Raw genomic sequence first — 21,958 nt, 5'->3', positions numbered from 1 at the left:
AGTGACTTCAGTAATGGACTAGGACCAATACACCATGAACACACACAAATCAGGACAAAAATATATATTTTTAATTAAAATATATTATTATGGGTGTTTGATTTTACGATGTAATTTTTTTCCCACCTAAGATGGCAAACCCTCTTCCCCAATGGAGTACTTCCAGGGGCAAGGGGAGGGACTTCCAGTGGCAAAGGTCAGAGGTTAGGGGTGAGACTGCAGGTCTCAAGGTGGTGACCAGGGGGCAGGGCTACCCATGTGGCCCTCGACAGCTTGCGAAAACTTAAGTGGCCCTCTGCCCAAGATAATTGCCCACACCTGCTTTATAGCTACTCATTTTTGTTAGATTACGATGGCATTCGTTCAGTACTGGGGTGATCGTTGGCTGTGGGAGCTCTTGGTGCGCTGCTGTGGAAATGATGGCAGGGTCCTAGCACTCTCTGACTTCTCACCTGGGTGGATCATTCCAGAAAAGGTTGCCTACACCTGGTCTTGATAGGGTATCTTGGAGGAGGGACCTAAGCTGCTTAATGGAAATATATTGTAACATTTGTTTCCATTCACTTAACCAACACTTGGGTTAGAGAAAAAGGGGCAAAGGAAATGAGCGAGAGAATTTCAGAGGTGGGAAGAATTTTAGAAAGTGAGAGGAAGACAGGTCAAAAGAAATAGGCTAAATGCTTCTTACAGTGCATTTAGTGATTATTATTATTTTTTTTTTTAATTTATTTTTTTAATGCCAGTTAGATCTGGTTTAGCCTAAATAAGTTCTATTCTAATAAAAAAATCATATGCCTATTTTTATTCCCTGTTAGGAACATTTAAAAAAATTTAGGCTGTATTTGGCGAACTTTTTGGTAGAGCAAGGTTATAGTCTAAAAATCAGGGTTTACCTCAGAATCTTTGCTCTTCATCTTTGAACTGTGCTTCTTGGCTGAACAGCTCATCTCCAGATGAGCCAAGATAAGTGCTCTTTCAAAACTTAACTTTATATCTAGGGAAGAAGTCATTTTCCCTTATAGGCTGGGTACTTGCTAGGGCTTTAGGATTTAGATTTTAATATTAATTTCTTTCACATTTTTAATAACGTAGTTATTTCTTTGGACGAATGTGCATTTTACAGATTTTAATTACTTGCTTGATATGCTTTACTGTTTGGTCACTTATATCTTATCTGTATTTCATTATTAAATTTATTATTAGAAATATTTTACCTTTAAGTTTTGTATTTAATTTAGGTGGGACTAGCTCTTGAAACCTTTCTCATTTCCTAGAATACATGTGGTGTCAACAGTAGGCTGTCTATTCTGTTTCAGTTTTTGGGCATCTCTCTTGCTTTCCTTTTCTTAATTCCAGAAGTTGGGAAAGGAAAGGTTCAGAGCTTTTTTATTATTATTAGTTCGCTAAGTCTTTTTAGGTCTAGATTTTCTTTTTGTTTGATTAGAAACTATACATTTGATTATAGGAAGGGGTTGTGACCGAAGCAGCTAGGTGCATTATATAAGGTTGTTTGATATATTGCACTACTTCTATTATAGGATGTGGTGTATGAACTTGGGGTAGATTTCATCACAAAACTTCTGTATCAACTTTGCCAGCTTCTTCATTAGTGAGTGAATATTATCTAGCCCTTATTAGAGAGAACAAAGTATGATACTAGGGGCTAATAAGGGAAATGTAAATGTCTGTAAGGTCATACTGCTGGATGCAAGTGTTTTAGAGCAGTGGCTAAGATACCTATAGTATTTCAGTAAACTTTTTTATTGTTAGTATTCTTCCAGATACCTCTTTAACCATTTTAATATGGAAAGTGATCCTTATGCCAGATAGCTATTAAAGCTTGCTCTGAGGGTTATAGCTTCTATTTTGTGGACTGAAAAATTGTTTGATTCCATGTGCTGGGCAGCCACATGCTAATAGGTGTAGGAACTTTGGAGGGGCCAGCTTTTGCCATCAGTTCTGTCCTCCGCTTATCGTAGGCAATTCAGGCAGTTCTGCTCTGTGGGTTTTTAACATTTTTATTAGTTCTTTGCTTTTTCCAAGTGTATAGCAAGGTCTGGCTTTCTGGGTGTGGAAAACTTTTGTTTTGGGGTAAGACATGTCTGGGAAACCCGGTTAGACAAGTGATAGAGCAGCTCCTGTAGGGAAAATTTGCTCCACATATTGGTCCAATGTACTTGACTTTCTGTGAGTGCATAGGAGGCACATCAGTTTGCACTGGTGAATCTGAAGAGCAGAAACTTCTTATAGCTAGGTATTTTCTGTTTCGATGTTTATTTGGTGATGGTCTTTCTAGCTGATGATTTTAAGTAGCTGATTATTCACTTAAGACCCTTGTCTCCTCTTATAGAGGATCTTATGTCTCTTCTGGATGCTGACATACATTCTGCTCACCCAAGTGTCATTATTGATGCTGATGCTATGTTTTCAGAAGATATTAGTTACTTTGGTTATCCATCCTTTCGGCGTTCATCACTTTCCAGGCTAGGCTCATCCCGAGGTAATTTTGCACCTTTTTTCTTTGTAATAAGTAGTCTGCTTTGCAAAAGGTAGAGATAGTACACCCTGGGGGTTTAGGCTCTAATTTTTATGCACACTAGTAATACTGTATACATTGTGTCTAATGATTATCAAAATTATTAGTTAATGACCTCTGAATGCAAGCAGGTAAGTTCTGTAAAAGCCATAGTAACATCTTTGAAATTTGATATCTTTTAATCATTGATATGCAAAGTATTATAGAAATTTTGCATGAAAGAATACGTCTCTAAAAATCACGTAGGAGAAGTATCTGCTAGTTACCTTATAACCAATTGCGAACGTTAATTCTGCTCTGTAATCCTATTTCATATGACATGCAGCATTCTTCAAGCTAGTTTCTCTGGTTTAGGCTATTATGTACATAGTGTTCTTATTTTCTTACATGTCCATTTTGTCATAGAATAAGTTTGTGCAGTGAGAGTAGACAGTGTAACTGCAGTCAAGGGAGATGGAAGTTAACCTGTGCATTTCCTTTCCTTTCTTTTTCTTTTTTTGGAAGCCTTTTTAGAGTTGGATTAGGAATATTTGTTTGCAGATAGTAAATGTTTTGAAAAGTATATTACATTTTAAGATGCTTAATAGAGTATGGTAGCTACTTCCTTGTAGGTTTTGGAAGATCATCCTACTCAATAAATGCCCACAACATTTACAAACTGTTAATCCAACCTCTGTCATATGTGCTCATTTAGTACAGCTCTGCCCCTTTTCACAAGTCTGTTTTCTAGTATGTTAACAGTTGAACATAATTGCCTGATATAAATTGAGTCAAGGGTCAGTTTGATGTTAGCAGGTACACTGATATATGAACTGGACCTGTAAGACAAGCTGTTATGTTTGGCTTCTATAAAAACTCATCCCCATTTGCCTAGTATAACAAAAAACCAAAGCCTTGCAGTAATTTATTTGAAGGGATGATACATTAGTGTGATCATTTCATACATGTAATTCCAACTGAATTTTGTGAACATAAATGAGGTACTTAATGGGTTAAATTCATTATGTGCATGTACAAATATTTGGCATCTGACATAAACTCCTTCTAAATCCCTCCTTTTTTTTTCCTTTCCTAAGGTTATTCTATGTAAGACGTTACCACGAATTTTATAATCCTTATTTTCCATGCATAGTTGACTCTTGGAAAGTTAGTTTGATTACCTGATTTAAAAAATTTATCTGCATGAGCGAACTGCAGAGTACTGGCTTTAGACAGTTTGTAGGCCAATTGGAGGGGAAGCATTTTGGTAAGGAACATTTTCCTACGAGGATCCTTTTTAAAACTTGTCTGACTCTTGAAAAGTTTTCATTTGAACTACTCAAAACAATTAGATTTTAATTTATTAAATCCAGTCCTATAAAATATTGTTTTAAACAAAAGGGGTTGGATTATCAAATTTTTACAAAAAAACCCTATTTTTTTAAGATTGTTTTGTTGTTAACCTTTTCAGGTTGTTGTTTCTGGGAGACTTGTTGTGAAACTCTCTAATAAATACTCCTTTTTGGCTTGCTTAAATGTATCTAACAGGCGTTACGAATATAGATTTTTTTTTTTTGAGAGATTGATAAACCACCATGCAGTAAAACTGTGCATATTGTACCCTAAAACCTCAAATCAGCATGTTAAACATTTTTTGGCATTTTACTGTTGGTGAAAAATGAAACCTTATGCTTTATAATAACACTTGATGGTCAAAACTACCTCACTTATTTCTAGTTCATAATTTTTATATTATTTTGGTAATGTTAAGTACATATGCTTGAAAGGGTTTATATTGAATGTTGCATGTCAGGAATTTTTATATATAAATATTTTAATTAATGATGAGTAGATTTGCCTACTGTTAGTTGCATCCTGAAGGGTCTTTACTAGAGAGTGGCTTACTTTTATCCCACTGGTGTGACCCAATTGCATACCAGTTCTCCTTCTTCCCTTAGAGAGAGACTCTGAGCTGTTGCGTGAACGTGAGTCCGTTTTACGTTTGCGTGAACGAAGGTGGCTTGATGGAGCCTCATTTGATAATGAAAGGGGCTCTACAAGTAAGGAAGGGGAGCCAAACCTGGATAAGAAGAATACTCCTGTCCAAAGCCCTGTCTCATTAGGAGAAGACTTGCAGTGGTGGCCAGACAAGGTACTGAGAATTTTTTGGCTTGTTTATTCACTTTGTATATTATATGCAAATATATATAATTCCTGGTGAATACTTGGTTTTGTATGTGTAATTATTGAAGTGAATTTGTTATATTTTCTTATGCATTTATTTAGTTCTGTTTATACTTTTGATGTTCATGTCTCAGTAATTCAAGGTTTGTGGCTATGTATGTTCTTACTTATTCCATCTGTCTGGCATCCTTCCTTCCCCCATCATGGAATATAAGGTTTAGTCTCTCTAGCTGCTTACCTGTAGCACTGACCCCATTTTCCTCCAGCTGCTGAAGCTGAGTCACATAGATACTTGAGAGTCAGGAAGGTAATAGTTTTTTTCTAAATAAGTGCATCTTGGCCTGACCCGTGCCTGGGATTCTGACCTGTTATCTGAGTTAGTAACTCTAATCTCTTAAATCAGCAAAATCTGTCCTCTTGGTCCTCTTGCTGACCTGGCAGTAGAATGAAGGCTACCAAGCTCAGCTGGACAAAAAGGTCTGTTTTTAATGGAGCAAAGCATGATTAATAGGAGTCAGAACTTGGACTACCAGACTATCCTTCTGCTGTCTGCTACAATGGACCCAGGCTTTTCTGTGGAAGTAAAGTGTTCCCTTTCTGATATGGCCACCACCCCCATTAATTTATTCAATTTCTTCCTTGAGCACTATTTTCTGATATTGATTTCATACAGTAGATTGGCTGAGTCTGCAATCTCTTCCTGGGACATCTTAGTTTTTATAGTGTCCATTGCCATCATATTTCAACATTTCTAGTTGAAAACCACGTAAGTTTTAACATAGACTTCATGAACTGTTCTGCTCTTCTCAGATTCAGGGTGGCTTCTTTTGACTGATACCTCTCTCTCAGAAATATTTAAACATATATACATACACATTTCAGCTTCCAGTTAAAGCAAGGAAATGTTATCAAAACAGGTTTTTCGGTATATTCCAGAGTGGCCAGAATTTAGATTATTGCCTCTTGGTTCATTTTATAGCTCATCCTTCTTGATTTGAGAATACTGTCTCTGCTCCATTATTTTCCCCTGGGATTTGTTAGCTGTATAATCGAAGAGTATTCTGTTTGAGCATCTAGCTGCTGAACCCGTGTCCCAACCTACTGATAACCTTCAAAATCTAAAAAAAAGTCCTTGAATAATAAACAAAACACAGGCATAGCTGGAGCCAGTGGAAGGGTGCATGGGACATAAGTTACTTATTGCATTGATTCATCCTACTGATGAGATCAGCAACTATGTTTTCATGAGATCAGCAAGTATGTTTTCATATTGTTTCCATCTTCAGTCCTAGCAATAATCTGTGGTGTAAACATATGATAAGCATATGGCTTAAAGTGGTTAGGTTGTCAGTTTGAGAGAAACAAGTGATCTCTTGCAAGTCTGCCTGATAACTTAGTGATGAGTCCAGTAGAACCTGGGACTGTACATTACTTTTAAGTTATGTGGATAGTGATTCTTTTTTTCCAGAGAGTAAGATCAATCATCTAGTTTCTTACTTTGAATTCTTATCCTGTTTGTTCCCAAAAGATTCATATACAGTTGTGTTCAGTTACAGGGCACATCAATAGCAAATATTTGTCATGGGCACCAAAACTTCTCCAATCCATATTATTGTCTCCATTGCAGGAGAAATCAAGTGGACTGCTTTCAATATTTAGCTTTGAGGAGTTAGGTTTACTTCATCCTACTGAAGTGAAAAAGGGGAGAAATCTTGGCTGAGATTTCTAAGGCAGATTAGGACTACAGTTTTAGTTTGAATGTTGGAGAATATGCCATTTTTGATGCTGGCATTTATCAACATTGGCTTACACTAATGTTGCTATTGCTCTATAGTCTGTGTTGATGGCAGCCATATCATAGCAAAACAGTTTTCCTGTATTCTGTTACTTTGTGAACTTGTTACACTATGGACAAGTGATGACAGGAAAACTGTTCAAATGTTCCCTTCCAGTCTTCAGTATTTTGCTATCCTTTATATTTAATAAAAGAGAATTTTGAACTGTTGGTAAGAAGGTTAATTTCATATGTTCAAAAGTGTAAATCCATTCTTGAACATATGCATTTTAAGATCTGAGCATATGTGCTTAAGAAAATTACACTTTTTCCAGCTGAAAATGTATGTAACCAAAGGAAAATCCATTAATGAATAGAGAACATAAAAATATACCAACTTCTCCTGAAGTGTAGTTGATTCTTGTATACCTAGATCTCTTAAGACAATAGACATGCTTTTTTTTTCACAGTCTGTACCATTGTCTTTGTTCAGAATGGCTTTTTAAATGGATATTTGATATTATTTCATTAGTTAACCATCTAGTAAAAGGAGGCAATGTATTGTTTTACAAAATGTGAAAGTCAAATATATTAAACTATTTGCGATAAAAGCTAAAAATGGTGAATGCATCTTATAAACCATGTTCACTATGACTTGTTTGTGTTTTTTCTTTGCTTCCTCTTCCTCATCTCGTTGTTGCTCTTCATTGTAAACAGCCTAGATGCAGCTAGATTTCATAGACATTAGGGCTGGAAGGGACCCCGGAGGATCATCGAGTCCAGCCCCCCTCCCAAAGGGCAGGAAGTCAGCTGGGGTCATGGGATCCCAGCAAGATAGGCATCCAATTTACTCTTGAAGGTGTTCAATGTAGGTGCTTGAACCACCTCCGGTGGCAGGCTGTTCCAGACCTTGGGGGGTCGGACGGTAAAGAAATTCTTCCTTATGTCCAGCCTGAAATGGTCTTGTAGTAGTTTATAACTGTTTGACCACATCATCCCTTGGGGCGCTCTGGTGAACAAACGCTCCCCCAGATACTGGTGGTCACCCCGGTAAACTTACAGGTGGCCATCAGATCACCCCTGAGCCTGCGCTTTTCCAGGTTAAAGAGCCCCATAGCTCTCAGCCTGTTGTTGTAAGGTCTGCTTTCCTGACCTCTGATCATCCGCGTGGCTCTTCTCTGGACTCTCTGAAGCTTCTCCACATTTTTTTGGATTGTGGAGCCCAAAACTAGCATTTTTTACTTTACAGCTTTCCACTAACCAACAGCAAGTGTTCAATGAAGCTTTTGTAGTTAACTTAAATTCTTAAATGTTTTCAGTCTATTGGAAAATAAAAAGAAAACAAGAACTCTGAAATTAAAATTGCCTTTAGATAGCTGTATTGGTAGCAAAACTGCACCTAGAACCTCTGTGGAATTCAGACCGTCAGGAAACATGGACTTCAACAGCATGTCCAAGATAACTGTCCACCATATAAAATGGTGGAGCCTAATTGCACTGGTTCATAAGATTAATAATTGAAAGATTGCACACTAAACTAGCTAAAGTATTTTACTTACAAGCTAATTACTACACCAACCAGTATCAGAGTTCATTTAGAATGCAGCATCATAACGGTGTATTGCAATAAGATTTAGCACATTGATTTTTAAACCTTCATCTTGCTCAGGTTAAAGTCAATATGACTTAAATAGTGAAAGAGTAGGTAATTGTTGTTATTAATAAACCACAGGCTTCAACTTAATTTCAGAATTATTGAATAATTGTCTTAAGCATTCTTTAGACTTATATACTTGCATTATGTGCAGTCATTTTAAAAAAACAAACATTTAGAGGGAAAATTTTATACTTAAAATAACAAATATTGAAATTCTGAAAATATTAAAATTTAAGTTGCCTTGTATGAATAATACATTTCTTAATTTTAAAAGGCCTCCAAACAGTTCATTATAATAATATAGAGCACATGTCTGTAATGAGTACATAAACTGTACCAGATACCAAAAAAGCTTTAATACAGGAATGAGAAACCAGGCGTTAAGAAGTTACTGTTGATCCTTAACTCTGCCTCCATTTTATACAACTTAAAAATGGGATTCTGATTCCTAAAAACAGTAGAGGAGATCTGGCCATGTCTTCCAGTAAAAAATGAATGGCAAAATGGTCTGCTCTGCCTTGAAAATCTCCATGAAGGTCTTTTACAGTAGTGTAGCAAGGGGTGTTATCAGCAGTGCACTGACATAGGGTGCCCTTGCACAGAACGTGCAAAATCACATGGAGGTAGTATTACATAGCAGCATATAGGGGGGTGCTCTGCATATGACGTGCACCAGGCACCAAGATGCAAGCTTGGCTACGGCTCTGGTCCTTTAGATATTTGTCAAACAATACAACACTACTGTAATTTTTTTACAGCCATATGTAGTATATTTGAATTTTATATGAATTATAGTGATGCCTGTAGGCCACAAGCAGATTTGGGGTCTCATTTGCTATGCAGGTTACAAACATAGTACAGGTACTCCTCACTTAATGTCACCCCGGTTAACGTTGTTTCGTTACAATGTTGCTGATCTATTAGAGAACACGCTTATTTAAAGTCGCGCAGTGTTTGGTTATTGTTGTTTGGCCACTGCCTGCTAGTAGGTAACTACTGTGATGTAATTGGATTAATTTAACGTTGTTTTGCTTAAAGTCACTTTTTTCAAGAACGTAACTATGATGTTAAGTGAGGAGTAGCTGTATGACGGTTCCTGCCTCAGAACGCTGTGTGAGAAAGACTAAGACATGGAAGCATGCTGAAGTAAGGTTTGGGAGGGAGCCAGGGTGGTGAAAGGAAAATACAGGTTAGGCATAATTCCTATTTAGCCATGAGAGCGGAAAAACCCAGAAAACACCTGTCACTTTTGGGGGAGGGGAGGAGGGGAGTTGCGTGAAATTGAACCATTTCTTGGAGGCATTCAACTGCCCAACCTGTCTGATTTAATGCTAACTTGGCAATCAGTTTCATCAGCAGTCTGCCCAACTTATTAGCTCTCCTGCTGGGAAACCAGAAACCTGAAAGCCCATGGTACCCTGGCTCCTCAGGTGGTCAAGTTGCCAGGCTCCTGGGTGCTGTGCAGCACATTAGCTAGGCTCACGCAGACCCTGGAAGCATCCATCTCGGTCTCTGTAGTAGCTGGGGTGTCCCATGCTCAGGGATGCCAGGCCCACAGACTGCCTCAGAATGACAGACATTCACAGAACAAAAATTGTTGTTGTTGTTGTTTACTAAATTGGGGAAAAAAATTACAGAACATTGAAATCCTTCCTGGAATGAACTGCTTTCTCTATACATAGTTTCATAGTTTCTGGGGTCGGAAGGGACCTAAGCAGATCATCAAGTCCGACCCCCTGCCATGGCAGGAAAGAGTACTGGGGTCAAACGACCCCAGCAAGGTGTACATCTAGCCTCCTCTTAAAGACCCCCAGGGTAGGAGCCAGCACCACTTCTCTTGGAAGTTGGTTCCAGATCCTAGCCGCCCTGACTGTGAAGTAGCGCCTCCTGATATCTAGCCTAAATCTACCCTCTGCCAGCTTGTGACCGTTATTCCTAGTCACTCCTGGTAGTGCACGGGGGAACAGGGACTTCCCCAATGCCTGCTGGTCTCCTCTGACTAGTTTGTAACAGGCCACTAGATCCCCCCTCAGCCTTCTCTTGTGGAGGCTGAACAGGTTCAGGTCCCGTAGCCTCTCCTCATAGGGCCTGCCCTGCTGCCCCCTGATCATGCGATACAACTGTTAGCTGTACACTACAAGTGACTACAATGCATTAGCTACCTAGCTGTTCCTGATTTACTCTTTTTTTTTTACTATGCCTATTTTGCAGTATATTATTGTTGATAATGTTGTTTATATGCTACTTAGTAATCTTTTGTTACCAAGTACTGTTTTAATACAAAAACACAGCCATGTTTTTTATTCATCTGTGTAAATAAACCTTTGAACCAGTTAAAAACTAAATAAAACTGTCCACTGCTTGCACTTCAAATGCATGTTCTGGCAAATATTTCTCTCAGCTCTATTAAAAAAGATGCATTCAACAGAATCTCAAACATGAAGCTTATGTACAGTTGGAGGAAGCTAATCTTAAATCAGCAGACTATGTTGATATTAATACAAAGTCATCTTGGAATGGATATTTAAACCCCTATTTTAAAAGGACTAAAAAATTATTGCACTTGGCATTGAGAGGACCAGTAATGTGAGAATTACCTAGTTCCTTAAGCTTTTGTTTCACATGCGGGAAATTTAATGAAAAAAACAAATGCAGGTATTGGTACATACAATATTTGTTATGTAGGATAGGCTTCTCATTCTACCCTACACTATACAATGGCTTCTGTGACCAAGGATACAAGTATATATAAATCCCTCATTGAATGTACATTGACTGTCTCTACACCTTTAAATGAGTTAAAATACTGTACTGGTTTTCCATTTAACTGAAATCAGGGATTAGATTGTACAATGTAGGGTCAGTCTGTAATACTTAACTTTTACTATTTTATGTATTATATAGCTATTTATAACTGTTATAAAGGGAAATAATTTTTAAGACATAATGTTTGACCTACTTATCTTTATTATTGTTTTGATTAGCTATTTTTCATTAAACAACTATTGTTTTGAGAGAGAGGTTTGACCTTTTTCAATTTGCAAAATTCTTTCATATGGAGATGTTAGGCTTGATGCTTCCAAAACATTAAGCCACCTCTTAACAGGAGCTATTCTGAAAATTGATTCCCTGGTTGAATGCTTTTGTTTATTAGAAACTTCCTTATTTTTTTGCCCTCAAAACAAACATAAAAATGAACTCCTCTCCCCCTCCTCCTCAAACACCTCTTACCTCCAAAATGACCCTATCTTGATCTATAGCTTCCTTTGTAAAATTTTAGTTTTAAGAAAATTAGTCTGTTTTAAAGTTGAAAAAATATCCAGTGCTGAGAAGGCAGAGAACTATCTAACAAAAAAAAAAAAAAAAAAATCTACTGCACACTGGATGAAATCTGAGGAATTAAAGGTTGGATCCTGTACTTAGCTCTTCACAGGGAGATCTCCTGCAGAAATTTCCTTTCCAAGACTAGTAGACTGTCAGTGCTTGTAGGGTTGAGGCCTGAAACTTTTTTTAATTGCTGAATTGTTTTCTTTTTACATACTTTGGAATTTAAATGCTGAGCTATTTTAAAAAAAGTGTGAGGAGTTCTAGCTTAAAAATGGAACTTAAAATTTCTAAAAGAATTTCATATCAGTGCTTCTCCTGAATAAAGATGCCCCCGTTACCAAAACAGTGCAATTTTCTAACCCAAGACTTTCTCTTACTGACAGTCTGCAGACTTTTTACTGACAGCCAAACTTTTTTTACTGACATGTTTTCACTAATGTTTTGCCTAATGTAAAGGCAACCCTGCTGCTAGGCCCCACTTAGAAGGGTGGGGTTCAAATTTAGGAGTACAACACTAGGAATAGTTTATTTAAAAACAAGAGTTTTCAGTTTGTAGCATAAAAAAAAAAAAGTTATTGGATTGACACATCTGCTTGACTGCAGCAGTGGTTTTGCACCATGCTGCCCCCACCCCAGGAGTTCCTCGCTTACCCCTCTGATGCCACTAACTGTATTTCACACCATGCCGCCCTCTGCCCCCAATCCTATTGCCTTTGGCTCTGCTCTCCCTGTCTAGCACAGACTCTAAGGAAGCCAACCTACAACCCAACCAGAGGTGAGGAAGGATCTACAACAGGGGTGGGTAATTTTGCCCATCCCTGGTCTACAAAGTCCTGATGGAAAGCTTCCAGCAGGGTGCTGCACTCCTTGGGCACCAAGTGCCTCTTCTGTGCTCTCTGTGCTTCATTCAAGCTCTGACTTTCCAGCTTCTTTCTAAGAACCTTCACAAGCAGCCAGAACTTGATTGCTTGTAGAGATGGCTCAAATTTATTTACAGACTCTATGGCTAGGCATTTTTAGCCTGAATTTTTACTAGCTCTCCATAAATTTATAGATAGTTGACAACAGTATGTTGCACAAAAATGCACAATGTAAATGAGATTATATTATTGTTACCTCCCTTTTTTTTAGCTATTGTTAATGGTAATTTCCTAAAACTTACCATAACTATTTATCTTTTATATAGAAGTTTTATAGAAGATGGATTTTTCCAAATTGAGTGTGCTTTCCAGGCATAGTTCAGGTTTTTAATATTTTAAATACCTTCTTTTTGTAGTCCCCTTTTTGTTTTAAAAAACAAAATGAGCATTGTTACCTTCAATTTTTTGTAGCTGCTCAATTGAAATATTTTCTTATTTGGGTGTCAGTGAAAGACTGCTATTATGCAACTTCAGAAAACAACTTTCTGAAGTAAAACAGGACTTGCTTTTGAAGTCATGAGCACCTACAGGCACTTGATCCATTAGATAACTATCATTACTGAATTAAAATTCAATGACACTGAAATGCAGGGCTGGTGAACTGATGCACACTTTCAGTAATCTGTAAGTTAATTTTTGCCTGCTTGACACTTGTACACTATTAAAAATTTTTTGTTACTTAAGGATTTATTTTATAGTATTGTCATTTAAATGTTCATTTTCTTGCATTTGTAGGATGGAACAAAGTTTATATCTATTGGAGCTCTGTATTCTGAGCTTGTGGCAGTTAGCAACAAAGGAGAACTTTATCAGTGGAAGTGGAGTGAATCAGAACCTTACAGAAATGCACAGGTATTGTACATCTTTAAATCTGTCTTTAAAATAATTCTTTTTATATGAAACTATAAAATACTAATGCCTTTTTATATATTATAAAGAATCCTTCACTACATCATCCACGAGCAATGTTTTTGGGATTAACAAATGAAAAGATAGTCCTCCTGTCTGCAAATAGTATCAGAGCAACTGTAGCAACAGAAAATAACAAGGTATGAGATTTTCCATTACTGTTCACATTTATGAATCAACCTTTTGGGTGTTTCACTTTAATTTTGCTCTGAATAGCAGTTAGAGTCTGCAGCTGTAGATAAGCTACAGGAATACATTTCATTATAAAGATAAAGATTGAATAATAGTTTTTGTTTACTGATTTTACTTTTTCTATAAACGTAAAACATAAAAATCAATTTTCAAGTCTACAAGCAAGTTAAAAAAAAAAAAAAAAAAAGCAATGCCACACTAAGGACTTTTATTAACCAGTGGGAGATTGTCCCACTCATTACATTTTCTGAAACTGCTATACTTCTCCTTTTGGAATCTGAAAGTAGTCTAAAAACTATCATAGTTGAAGACTAGAAAGAAGTCCACCATTCACATGCCATTTGGAGCTACTGTAATAATAGTGTGGGTTTTGGAACCCTTCTGTGATAAGATTGGTTAGCCAAAAGAAGTGTGTTTGAGTAACAGTGGGTGAATGTGGATAAATATTCAGATCTGTTAAAATGCTTGAACAGCACTTTCAAACTTTTACAGTTCTAGTCCTGGCCAGAAATTTAGAGACAATTGTATGAATAGATCAAAGCTTAGTTTTATTTCTGAAAATTTTAATATAGATTAGATGAGGTGATATGGTCCCAAACTGATTTTACTGGTTTTGTCATTCGCAAAGTGCAGGTTGTATGTTTATATTCAGGAAGTAATGCATAGCTGCTTTTTCAATCTCCCCTCTCTTAGGTCGCTACCTGGGTGGATGAAACTTTAAGCTCAGTAGCTTCTAAATTAGAACACACTGCCCAGACTTACTCTGAGCTACAAGGAGAACGGATAGTTTCATTACACTGTTGTGCTCTTTATACATGTGCGCAACTAGAAAACAATTTGTACTGGTGGTAAGTGATATAGGGTGCTGGATACATTCTGAATTTATTCCAAGTGCGTTGGCCAGCCCTTTGGAATTAAGTTTTCTTACAATGCCCTTCATTTTAACATGACGTGCCTCGTTTTTCTGTTTTGTAAACTAGAATAGGTTGAGGTTTAATTAGTATTCAAATACTACATTGAGTGCTGTAGAAAAGCCTACAAAGTGATTAAAGATTTAGGCTTGTGTTACTAATGACTTTGTTAAAAACACCTCTGTCCTCCTCTTCCTTCGAGCACTATCATAGGAGGTGTGGACCATGGTTCCTTGGACCATGCTTATGAGAGGAGAGCATGTGTATACATACACACTCTCTCTCCCTTCCTGTCCCCCTCTCCCTCTCATAAAGACAAGGCCTTAAAGTCTGAAAATTTGGGCTGGTCCACAGTATAGATAGCCTCCAATATTTCCAGGAACTGATGCCCTAGGAGAATATTTGCTGATAGACAATTTATCATGGGTACACTGTCCTTGTAGTCAAAGCTGACCTTGGCGTTGAGCAGAGTGTTCAGAACCACATGCATAAATTACATGATACTTAAGTTCTAAAATATGGTCGTTATTAGTCAGTCTCTTGAACGGCAGTTCAATTTGCCTTGCTTTTTGCTAGGGTGGTAAGAACGTAATGTTTAAAACCATTTTAAATGGTTTCAGTTGATTCTTTTGTGGACCTTGGTACAAAATGTCATTATGATCAGATAGACGTCTTGAAATCGCCCCATTGCTATATCATGGCTGAATGGTTCAAGCTGCCTGAAGTTAACATTGCTAGCTTTGCAAAACAGCAAGTACTAGTCTTTTCTCACCGTGTTTAGCAGAACTGTGAATTGAATTCGAGTCTTGGTTCCCTGTTGTTTTCTGCTTCCTATATAGCCCACATTTCCTCAAATATAAGGATGTGTTCTCAGTACTATCAGTCAATATAGAGGAGTAGGGAACAGCAAGTCATCACTTGTACACTGCTGCAGGTTCTTGAGGAAGAGTTGTGTTTTTAATCATTATGGCAGTTGTAGTTGTGAAAAGCTTTGTGGGGTTTTTTTGGGTTTTTTTAAGCTCATGAGCATATGCTACCTCTTTTATAGTTCTTTTAAAAACAAACAAACAAAAAACCCAATCAATTATTTTCCTCTAGGGGAGTAGTTCCTTTTAGCCAAAGGAAGAAGATGCTGGAAAAGGCCAGAGCAAAAAATAAAAAACCGAAGTCTAGTGCTGGTATTTCGTCAATGCCTAATATCACTGTTGGCACCCAGGTAAATTCAACCCTTATATTGTGAACTATTTTGAGTATTATGGGAGGGAACACGGGTGGCTCAAAAAAAGACTTGATTTTTATGCCGTGACTTGATTTATTCATGTAAGTGGTATTGCCTTATAGATGGATACAACTTCTGTAGCTTATTTGTATAACCTTATTTTTGTAAATATAAACGAATAAGATCTACCAGAATAAATCTGAATCCGCAGGATTATCTCAGTCTACTTTGTGGGGGAAGTGGGGTGACTTTGAAAAATTAGCATGCAGTGTATTGTGGACTGTGAAACTATATTCTCAGAGTACATTAGTTTAAAAGTCAGTTAGCCTTAATCCTGCAGATGCTATGTTTTCTTTATTGTATAAGAGTAAGGATTTGCTGGCTTGGGTCTAAGAGTAGCATAAGGACTTGGATGTTTTATATGACTTACTGGTGTTGGGTAGAATAACAAAACAGACAGCTTCCTAATCCTAAGCGACTAAAAGTTACAGTTGTACTTTTTGTTAGGAATATTTTATTTTAGCATTCGTTTTTGTGGCTGCCTCTTTACATTATTGTATGATCAATACTGTACTGTAGCCACTTTGCCACTGGTAGCTGGCTTTTTCTTTCAGGAAAAATACTTGATATATCATTCTGTGCCCTCACTTCCCTCAAGTTTTCCTTTTCTACTTGCTAAAGAGGAGGCCGATTTTCAGGATGATGTATGTTTTTTTTTCTCACTTAATGCTTTATTTGATCTTACATAGAAATAACTAATTTTTGCCTGTAGGTGTGCTTAAGAAACAATCCTCTTTATCATGCTGGAGCAGTTGCTTTTTCAATTAGTGCTGGAATTCCTAAAGTAGGTGTATTAATGGAATCTGTATGGAATATGAATGACAGTTGTCGGTTCCAACTTCGATCACCAGAGAGCTTGAAAAACATGGAAAAAGCTAGTAAAACTACTGAGACAAAGTAAGTGAACTAAAAGGATTTTTATATGCTTAAGAGGATGAATTTAATAGTTTGGAAAAGTGTAGAGTGATGTGGACCAAAAACTATCAGTTAACTGATAGGAGTGTCACTCATGAAAGTTTGTGTTGAGATTCTCATGAAGTAGGAGTTAAACTCTAAAGAAATTAAAGTCTCCTCAGCTGCTGCAGCATGGTGCTATATGAGTTCTTTGCTGACATCCTGGCTAGGGACAGACCTTACACACAAACTGGTTTAAGTAGTTAGAAACTGGTTTACACTTGTAACAGAAGTTCAGTGTGCATAAACCAGTTTCAGAATGTCTGAAACTGGTTGAAGATAAACTTGGTTGAATGTACTATCAGACTTGAGTGATTTGGGTCAAACCAGTTTATGCTGTGTCTGTCCCAGACCCCTTCCTGGTTTGAGTTAAACCAGAGTCCCCCAGCATCCCCGATGCTTTGTACCCCTGGACTGTGCTGTCTGCTCCAGTGCAGGGCTGGCCCCGCCCCTCTGCTCCCTAGCCAGAGCTCTGGCAGAGACTGTAGGCACAGCAGCATCTGCCTGACCTTTCCCCTGCCCTACCTCCCCTCGCCACTTGCTGCTTAAGCAGGGATCCTCCCCTCCCATCTTCCACAGAACAGACCCCTGGTATGTGGTATGTTAGCTAATGCTCAGAGGTACATGTGTCTCCAGTTTCACTGGGACAGGACAAAGGCAAACACTACAGTGTCTGCTTCGGCCTTTTTGAAGGTAATCAGAAGGTCAGCTGATAATGTCCCTCTGTTCCTTCCTTGGAAAAAGCTGTTTAAGAAGAGCTTGAACTAATGAGAGGGGCTTTTGTTTTCTTGATGGGCTGCTAAACGCTATGTTACCGGTTCTCTGCTGGCTTTTGCCTGTCAGATTTGTTGCAGACAGTATAAAGAAACAGGGAGAGGGAGATTGAAAAGCTCAGTATCCTCAACAGATGTATGCAGTGCACACCCCCTTTGCCTCAGAGAGCAAGCTGAGAGCTGGGTTCTGGCAGCGAATGGGGAAAAGCCTGGGGCTGGAGGTAGGGTGAGGATTTAAACCTCTTCTGAATCAGTGTGTCCTGCCAGGGCCTGGCCATGCCCCCCTACCCCCCAGCTCAGCCAGCACTGTAGAAGGGAAGGGAGGGGTGCTCTACCCCCACCCCCCCAGCTTCTAGTCTGAGCCACTGCAGGCATGTGCCTGGACTTCCTCAGTCCAGAGGGAATGTTGGTGTACTTGCAGATTGGTTTAACCTAGGCAGGTTCGAGTAACCTGCAAAGATTGAATCAATTCAGGCTCTGGCTTTTTGAATGTCTGTCCCTAGCCCCTTGTGGAAATTACCTGGCAAATAACTAGTAGGTAAAATGGATTATTTTAGAGGTAATAAATGGGTAACATTGAGTTATTGAATTAAATTGATGGTACATAAAATGGATAAGACTCGAAGGCTCTCCAGGTAACCAAATTTAAAGGAGGAGCTACCAACTGTAGAGATTTAGATTAGTCAGGCAGATGGGCTAAAAACTTTAGTATTAAAATTGACTATTGAAAAAACCCTGAAAATATTGTAAACAGACTTTCATAGGGCAGATTGGGAGATTCCAGTCTTCTCTGGTACATTGTGTGAACTATCCCACTGACCTATGCAAAAGGAATAGGCGTTAACATCCATGCAGTTGTAGTTGAGCTTTCCTCTAGACAAGCCCTATCAAAGTTGGTTGTGGACTATGATTAGGTAGACATCCTTAATGATATAGTGAAGAGTACTACTTATAGTCTGTGCCCATTTTTAGATAAAATTTGTCTCAATTCCTGGAGAGGAAACAGTAACCCACTTATTTATTGGTCCTTAGACAGTTGTCACACTTCCTCTTCCTTGTTCACTTTGTCAGATGTTTTTAGTGACATGGTACTTGCATCTGGTACCGTACGATTTTTTAGACTATGCATACCTATGAAGCTGTGCTGTGGCACAGCCTCAGTGCATTTTACAGTAAAATTTTGTACTTGCTAAATTATGTGGAATTGATTTCCTCTCGGCTGTTGCTGGGATTTTTTGAGGAAAGTTAGCATCTAATAGGTAATTGAGTTAAGTTCCGTTAATAAGCCAAGCTTCAGGTTTGGCTAAACAACTTCCTAAAGTAAATTTTAAAAAGGGCAGTGAATATGCAGGACTGTTTTTCTTCTTAAAGTGTATGTACTTTTCATATGACACATTAATCTCTTACTTCATGATGGTCAGATTTAGTGATAACCATGGATCCTCGTTTTCTCTATTTTAAAAAATCCTAAATTCTCTGATGAACCTCCCTTCCCCTCATCTATGTTTTTCTGTGATTTTTAAAGTGAAGTACCACTGCATATACATGTATTAACTGAACACAGTGGTTTTATTGATAAGTTTACAATTTTTAAAAACAATTTGGAAGCCTACCAGTCTCTCAATCATTATAATGAAATAAATTCTAAATACCTGCATATTTTGGCATTTGATTCTGTTTTTATTATTGTGAAAAATCAGAGCTTCCCCTGTCTCCTTCACTGACCCAGGATGTGGGTGCAGCTGCGGCTGTCTTTCCTTGATATATCGGTGCCCTGCCACAGTGCCCCCAGCTCCTGCCTGGCTGCCCCCCTGCCTTCAGGTCCCTGGTGTGGGGGTGTAGGCACAGGTGTTGCATCCTGGTTGGGGCTGGGGGGGAGAGGAGGTATGTGCCCCACCCAAATTTCTGCACCCACAACAGGGTGTGGGGCTGCAGCCAGGCTGGACCAGCTCTGGGCAGGAGCTACCTCAACAGCCCAGCAGGTAGGATTCAGAATGGGAAAATTGTCAATATATTTAATTTAATTTCTCATATAGGAATGACATTGGGGTGGACTGAAATTGAAGCATATCTGCATATACATTTAACAGATTGATGTATAGTAGGTTTCTGTAACATTGGCTATTTTATAGCAAAGTTATAACACAATTTGAGAGAAATGCCCATTTATAACCCTGTTTTGAGAGGCTGTATAGCTGACCTGAGTGTGTTAAATACATCAGTTATAAACCGTGAAAAATCTCGTACATGTCACCATATGTATAGCTACAGTTTCTATTTCACTGTTGGCTGAATATCATGCAGTTAGATTTATTATGTGGATGGCGCAGTAAATGCAGTTCTCTGTATGCTAGATCAAAGATTAGTAATAAGTATTTTTTTACTAAAGCATGCATACTAGCTACTCTTGCATCTTGTTAATAATTTTACATTATTACACAATAGATAGAGGGAGTAGGAAAACAGTACAAAAGAGGTGATTCTATTTACAATAAGCATCTGGTTGCTAAAATTTTATATTCAGACTAAAATAAAGAGAGGAAAATTGAAATGGCCAAATTTTGCCTGAGTATGTGAGGGGGTGGTGAAATCTGCAATGTTTATTCAATTTGAATTAAATTTACTTTTAAATCCTGTATTGCGAGTATGCCATAGAAGTCCAGGACTATGAAAGTTTAAGCAGTAGAATTAACTGGTTGAAACTGCTATGCCTACTCCATCATTTTGTAGTGAAAGTAAAACTATGCTTGGAAGACTTTTAAAAAAAAAATACCTTAATAAGCTGGGAATTTCTCCATTTATGGAACTAATTGCATTTGAAAGATCTGTTACATAGCTTTTCCATAGAGAGGGTTGCAGCCATTGTCTGTTTTCTGAGTTGCAGATCCTGTTGTAAAATGAATTGCACCACCAGCCTCCCATAAATGCACATTTGGGGATGCGTTAAAAATTCTGAAATGTCATATTCATGCTCTTCACTGAGAAGTTGCTCAACCAGATCTTAAGTAGAGAACGTAATATTATTTGGATATTAGAGCAGTGGTTCTCAACCTCGTTAGAGTCAAGGAACTCATCTGAAAATGCCAGGTCTTAGTTTTTTTGATCTTTTTTATTTTTGACACCAGAAAAATAATGTAGCAATTATGCTGTTGCAAAGAACTTGAAAAAACCGCAACAGGTCAAAATGTTTTTTGACACTGTGGATTCTTCTTTGAAATATCAGACTTTATATCATGAATCGTGTATGTGTTTGCACCTGTAACAGTTCTAATGTCATATGACATCCCACAGCACCCTTAAAAAGGGATCTCATGGTTACCTTGGCTGAGAATCGCTGCATGAGTTATCTGGTAGCTACGGTTATGGGATGGGTTGAAAAATAAAAGCATAGTTTTGTAATGGTTAAGACTTCTGCTGTTCTACTCTAGGAATCCTCTCTTTAAAGTGTTTGCAAAAGAATTGTTTTTTTCAGTTGTGGCATAAATTACAAAATAAGACGTGCCACTTCTAATTTGTAAAGCAAGCCCAAGGATGCTGTTTAGCTAAACCAAGGAATAGGTGTCACATTTTACTGTTTCTTTTTCATAAACGTAACTACATTTTTAAATCTTAGGCCTGAAAGCAAACAGGAGCCAGTGAAAACTGAAATGGGCCCACCACCGTCCCCAGCGTCTACTTGTAGTGATGCATCCTCAATTGCAAGCAGTGCATCAATGCCATATAGTAAGTTACAGAGACTACACAGTTGTTTAAAAATAGTTGAATGTTAGATACTGCAGCTACACAAGATATGTATCCAATATGTGGAAGTGTTATATCTCTCTAGTATTGAAAATGTTCTTCACAAATCCATTAAAAACAATAAATGGTGGAAGTAGATGGACGTCTCTTATGAGTAATAATTACAGAAGTCTTGGAAAATTATAACTTTCTGATGAGATTAAATGAATTCTACCTCTTCCATATGAGCTGCAGTTTTCTTAACAAATTACAATAATCTTTAATCTGCTAATGGCAAGAGCTGAGCATTTCCAGTGTTAAATGGAAGCTTGGTTCTGGGTATCACAGTAAATTTTAGCCCCAGTGGATGTTCTAGGTTGATGGAACACAGATGCATCATGAGCAGGTCCAAGGAGGTGATCCCTCCCCCTCCATGCGACATTGGTCAGGCTGCAGTTGGAGTACTGCGTCCAGTTCTGGGCACCGCACTTCAGGAGGGATGCGGACAGCATTGAGAAAGTCCAAAGGAGAGCCACTTGCATGGTCAGGGGGCAGCAGGGCAGGCCCTATGAGGAGAGACTACAGGACCTGAACCTGTTTAGCCTCTACAAGAGAAGGCTGAGAGGGGATCTGATGGCTGTCTACAAACTTATCAGGGGGGGACCAGTGGGGAATGGGAGAGTCTCTGTTCCCCTGAGCACTACTGAGAGTAACTAGGAATAACGGCCATGAGTTGAATAGGTTCTGGCTAGACATCAGGAGGCACTACTTTACAGTCAGGGCGGCTAGGATCTGGAACTAACTTCCAAGGGAAGTGGTGCTCACTCCTACCCTGGGGGTCTT

General features: G+C 38.2%; 1 protein-coding gene across 9 annotated transcripts in view; it reads left to right on the top strand.

The window, feature by feature from the left end:
- UBR5 (ubiquitin protein ligase E3 component n-recognin 5) overlaps positions 1-21,958 on the top strand; it is a 175,212-nt gene that overhangs the window by 56,967 nt on the left and 96,287 nt on the right. For 5 of the 9 annotated variants that reach the window (XM_019528036.1, XM_019528034.1, XM_019528031.1 and 2 more), the window contains 8 exons: positions 2,351-2,500; positions 4,456-4,667; positions 13,113-13,229; positions 13,316-13,426; positions 14,172-14,326; positions 15,488-15,605; positions 16,381-16,565; positions 21,009-21,118. In XM_019528036.1, the coding sequence (XP_019383581.1) occupies positions 2,351-2,500; positions 4,456-4,667; positions 13,113-13,229; positions 13,316-13,426; positions 14,172-14,326; positions 15,488-15,605; positions 16,381-16,565; positions 21,009-21,118 (1,158 nt within the window). The remainder of the gene's footprint in view (positions 1-2,350; positions 2,501-4,455; positions 4,668-13,112; positions 13,230-13,315; positions 13,427-14,171; positions 14,327-15,487; positions 15,606-16,380; positions 16,566-21,008; positions 21,119-21,958) is intronic. The other 4 variants (XM_019528035.1, XM_019528033.1, XM_019528038.1 and 1 more) reach the window with 3 other exon arrangements.

This window comes from Gavialis gangeticus, unplaced genomic scaffold (assembly GCF_001723915.1).
Source record: "Gavialis gangeticus isolate Ggan-Ray unplaced genomic scaffold, GavGan_comp1, whole genome shotgun sequence".
Lineage (NCBI taxonomy): Eukaryota > Metazoa > Chordata > Crocodylia > Gavialidae > Gavialis > Gavialis gangeticus.
Note: the sequence above shows the minus strand (reverse complement) of the source record. Positions and strands in the feature narration are given on the sequence as shown.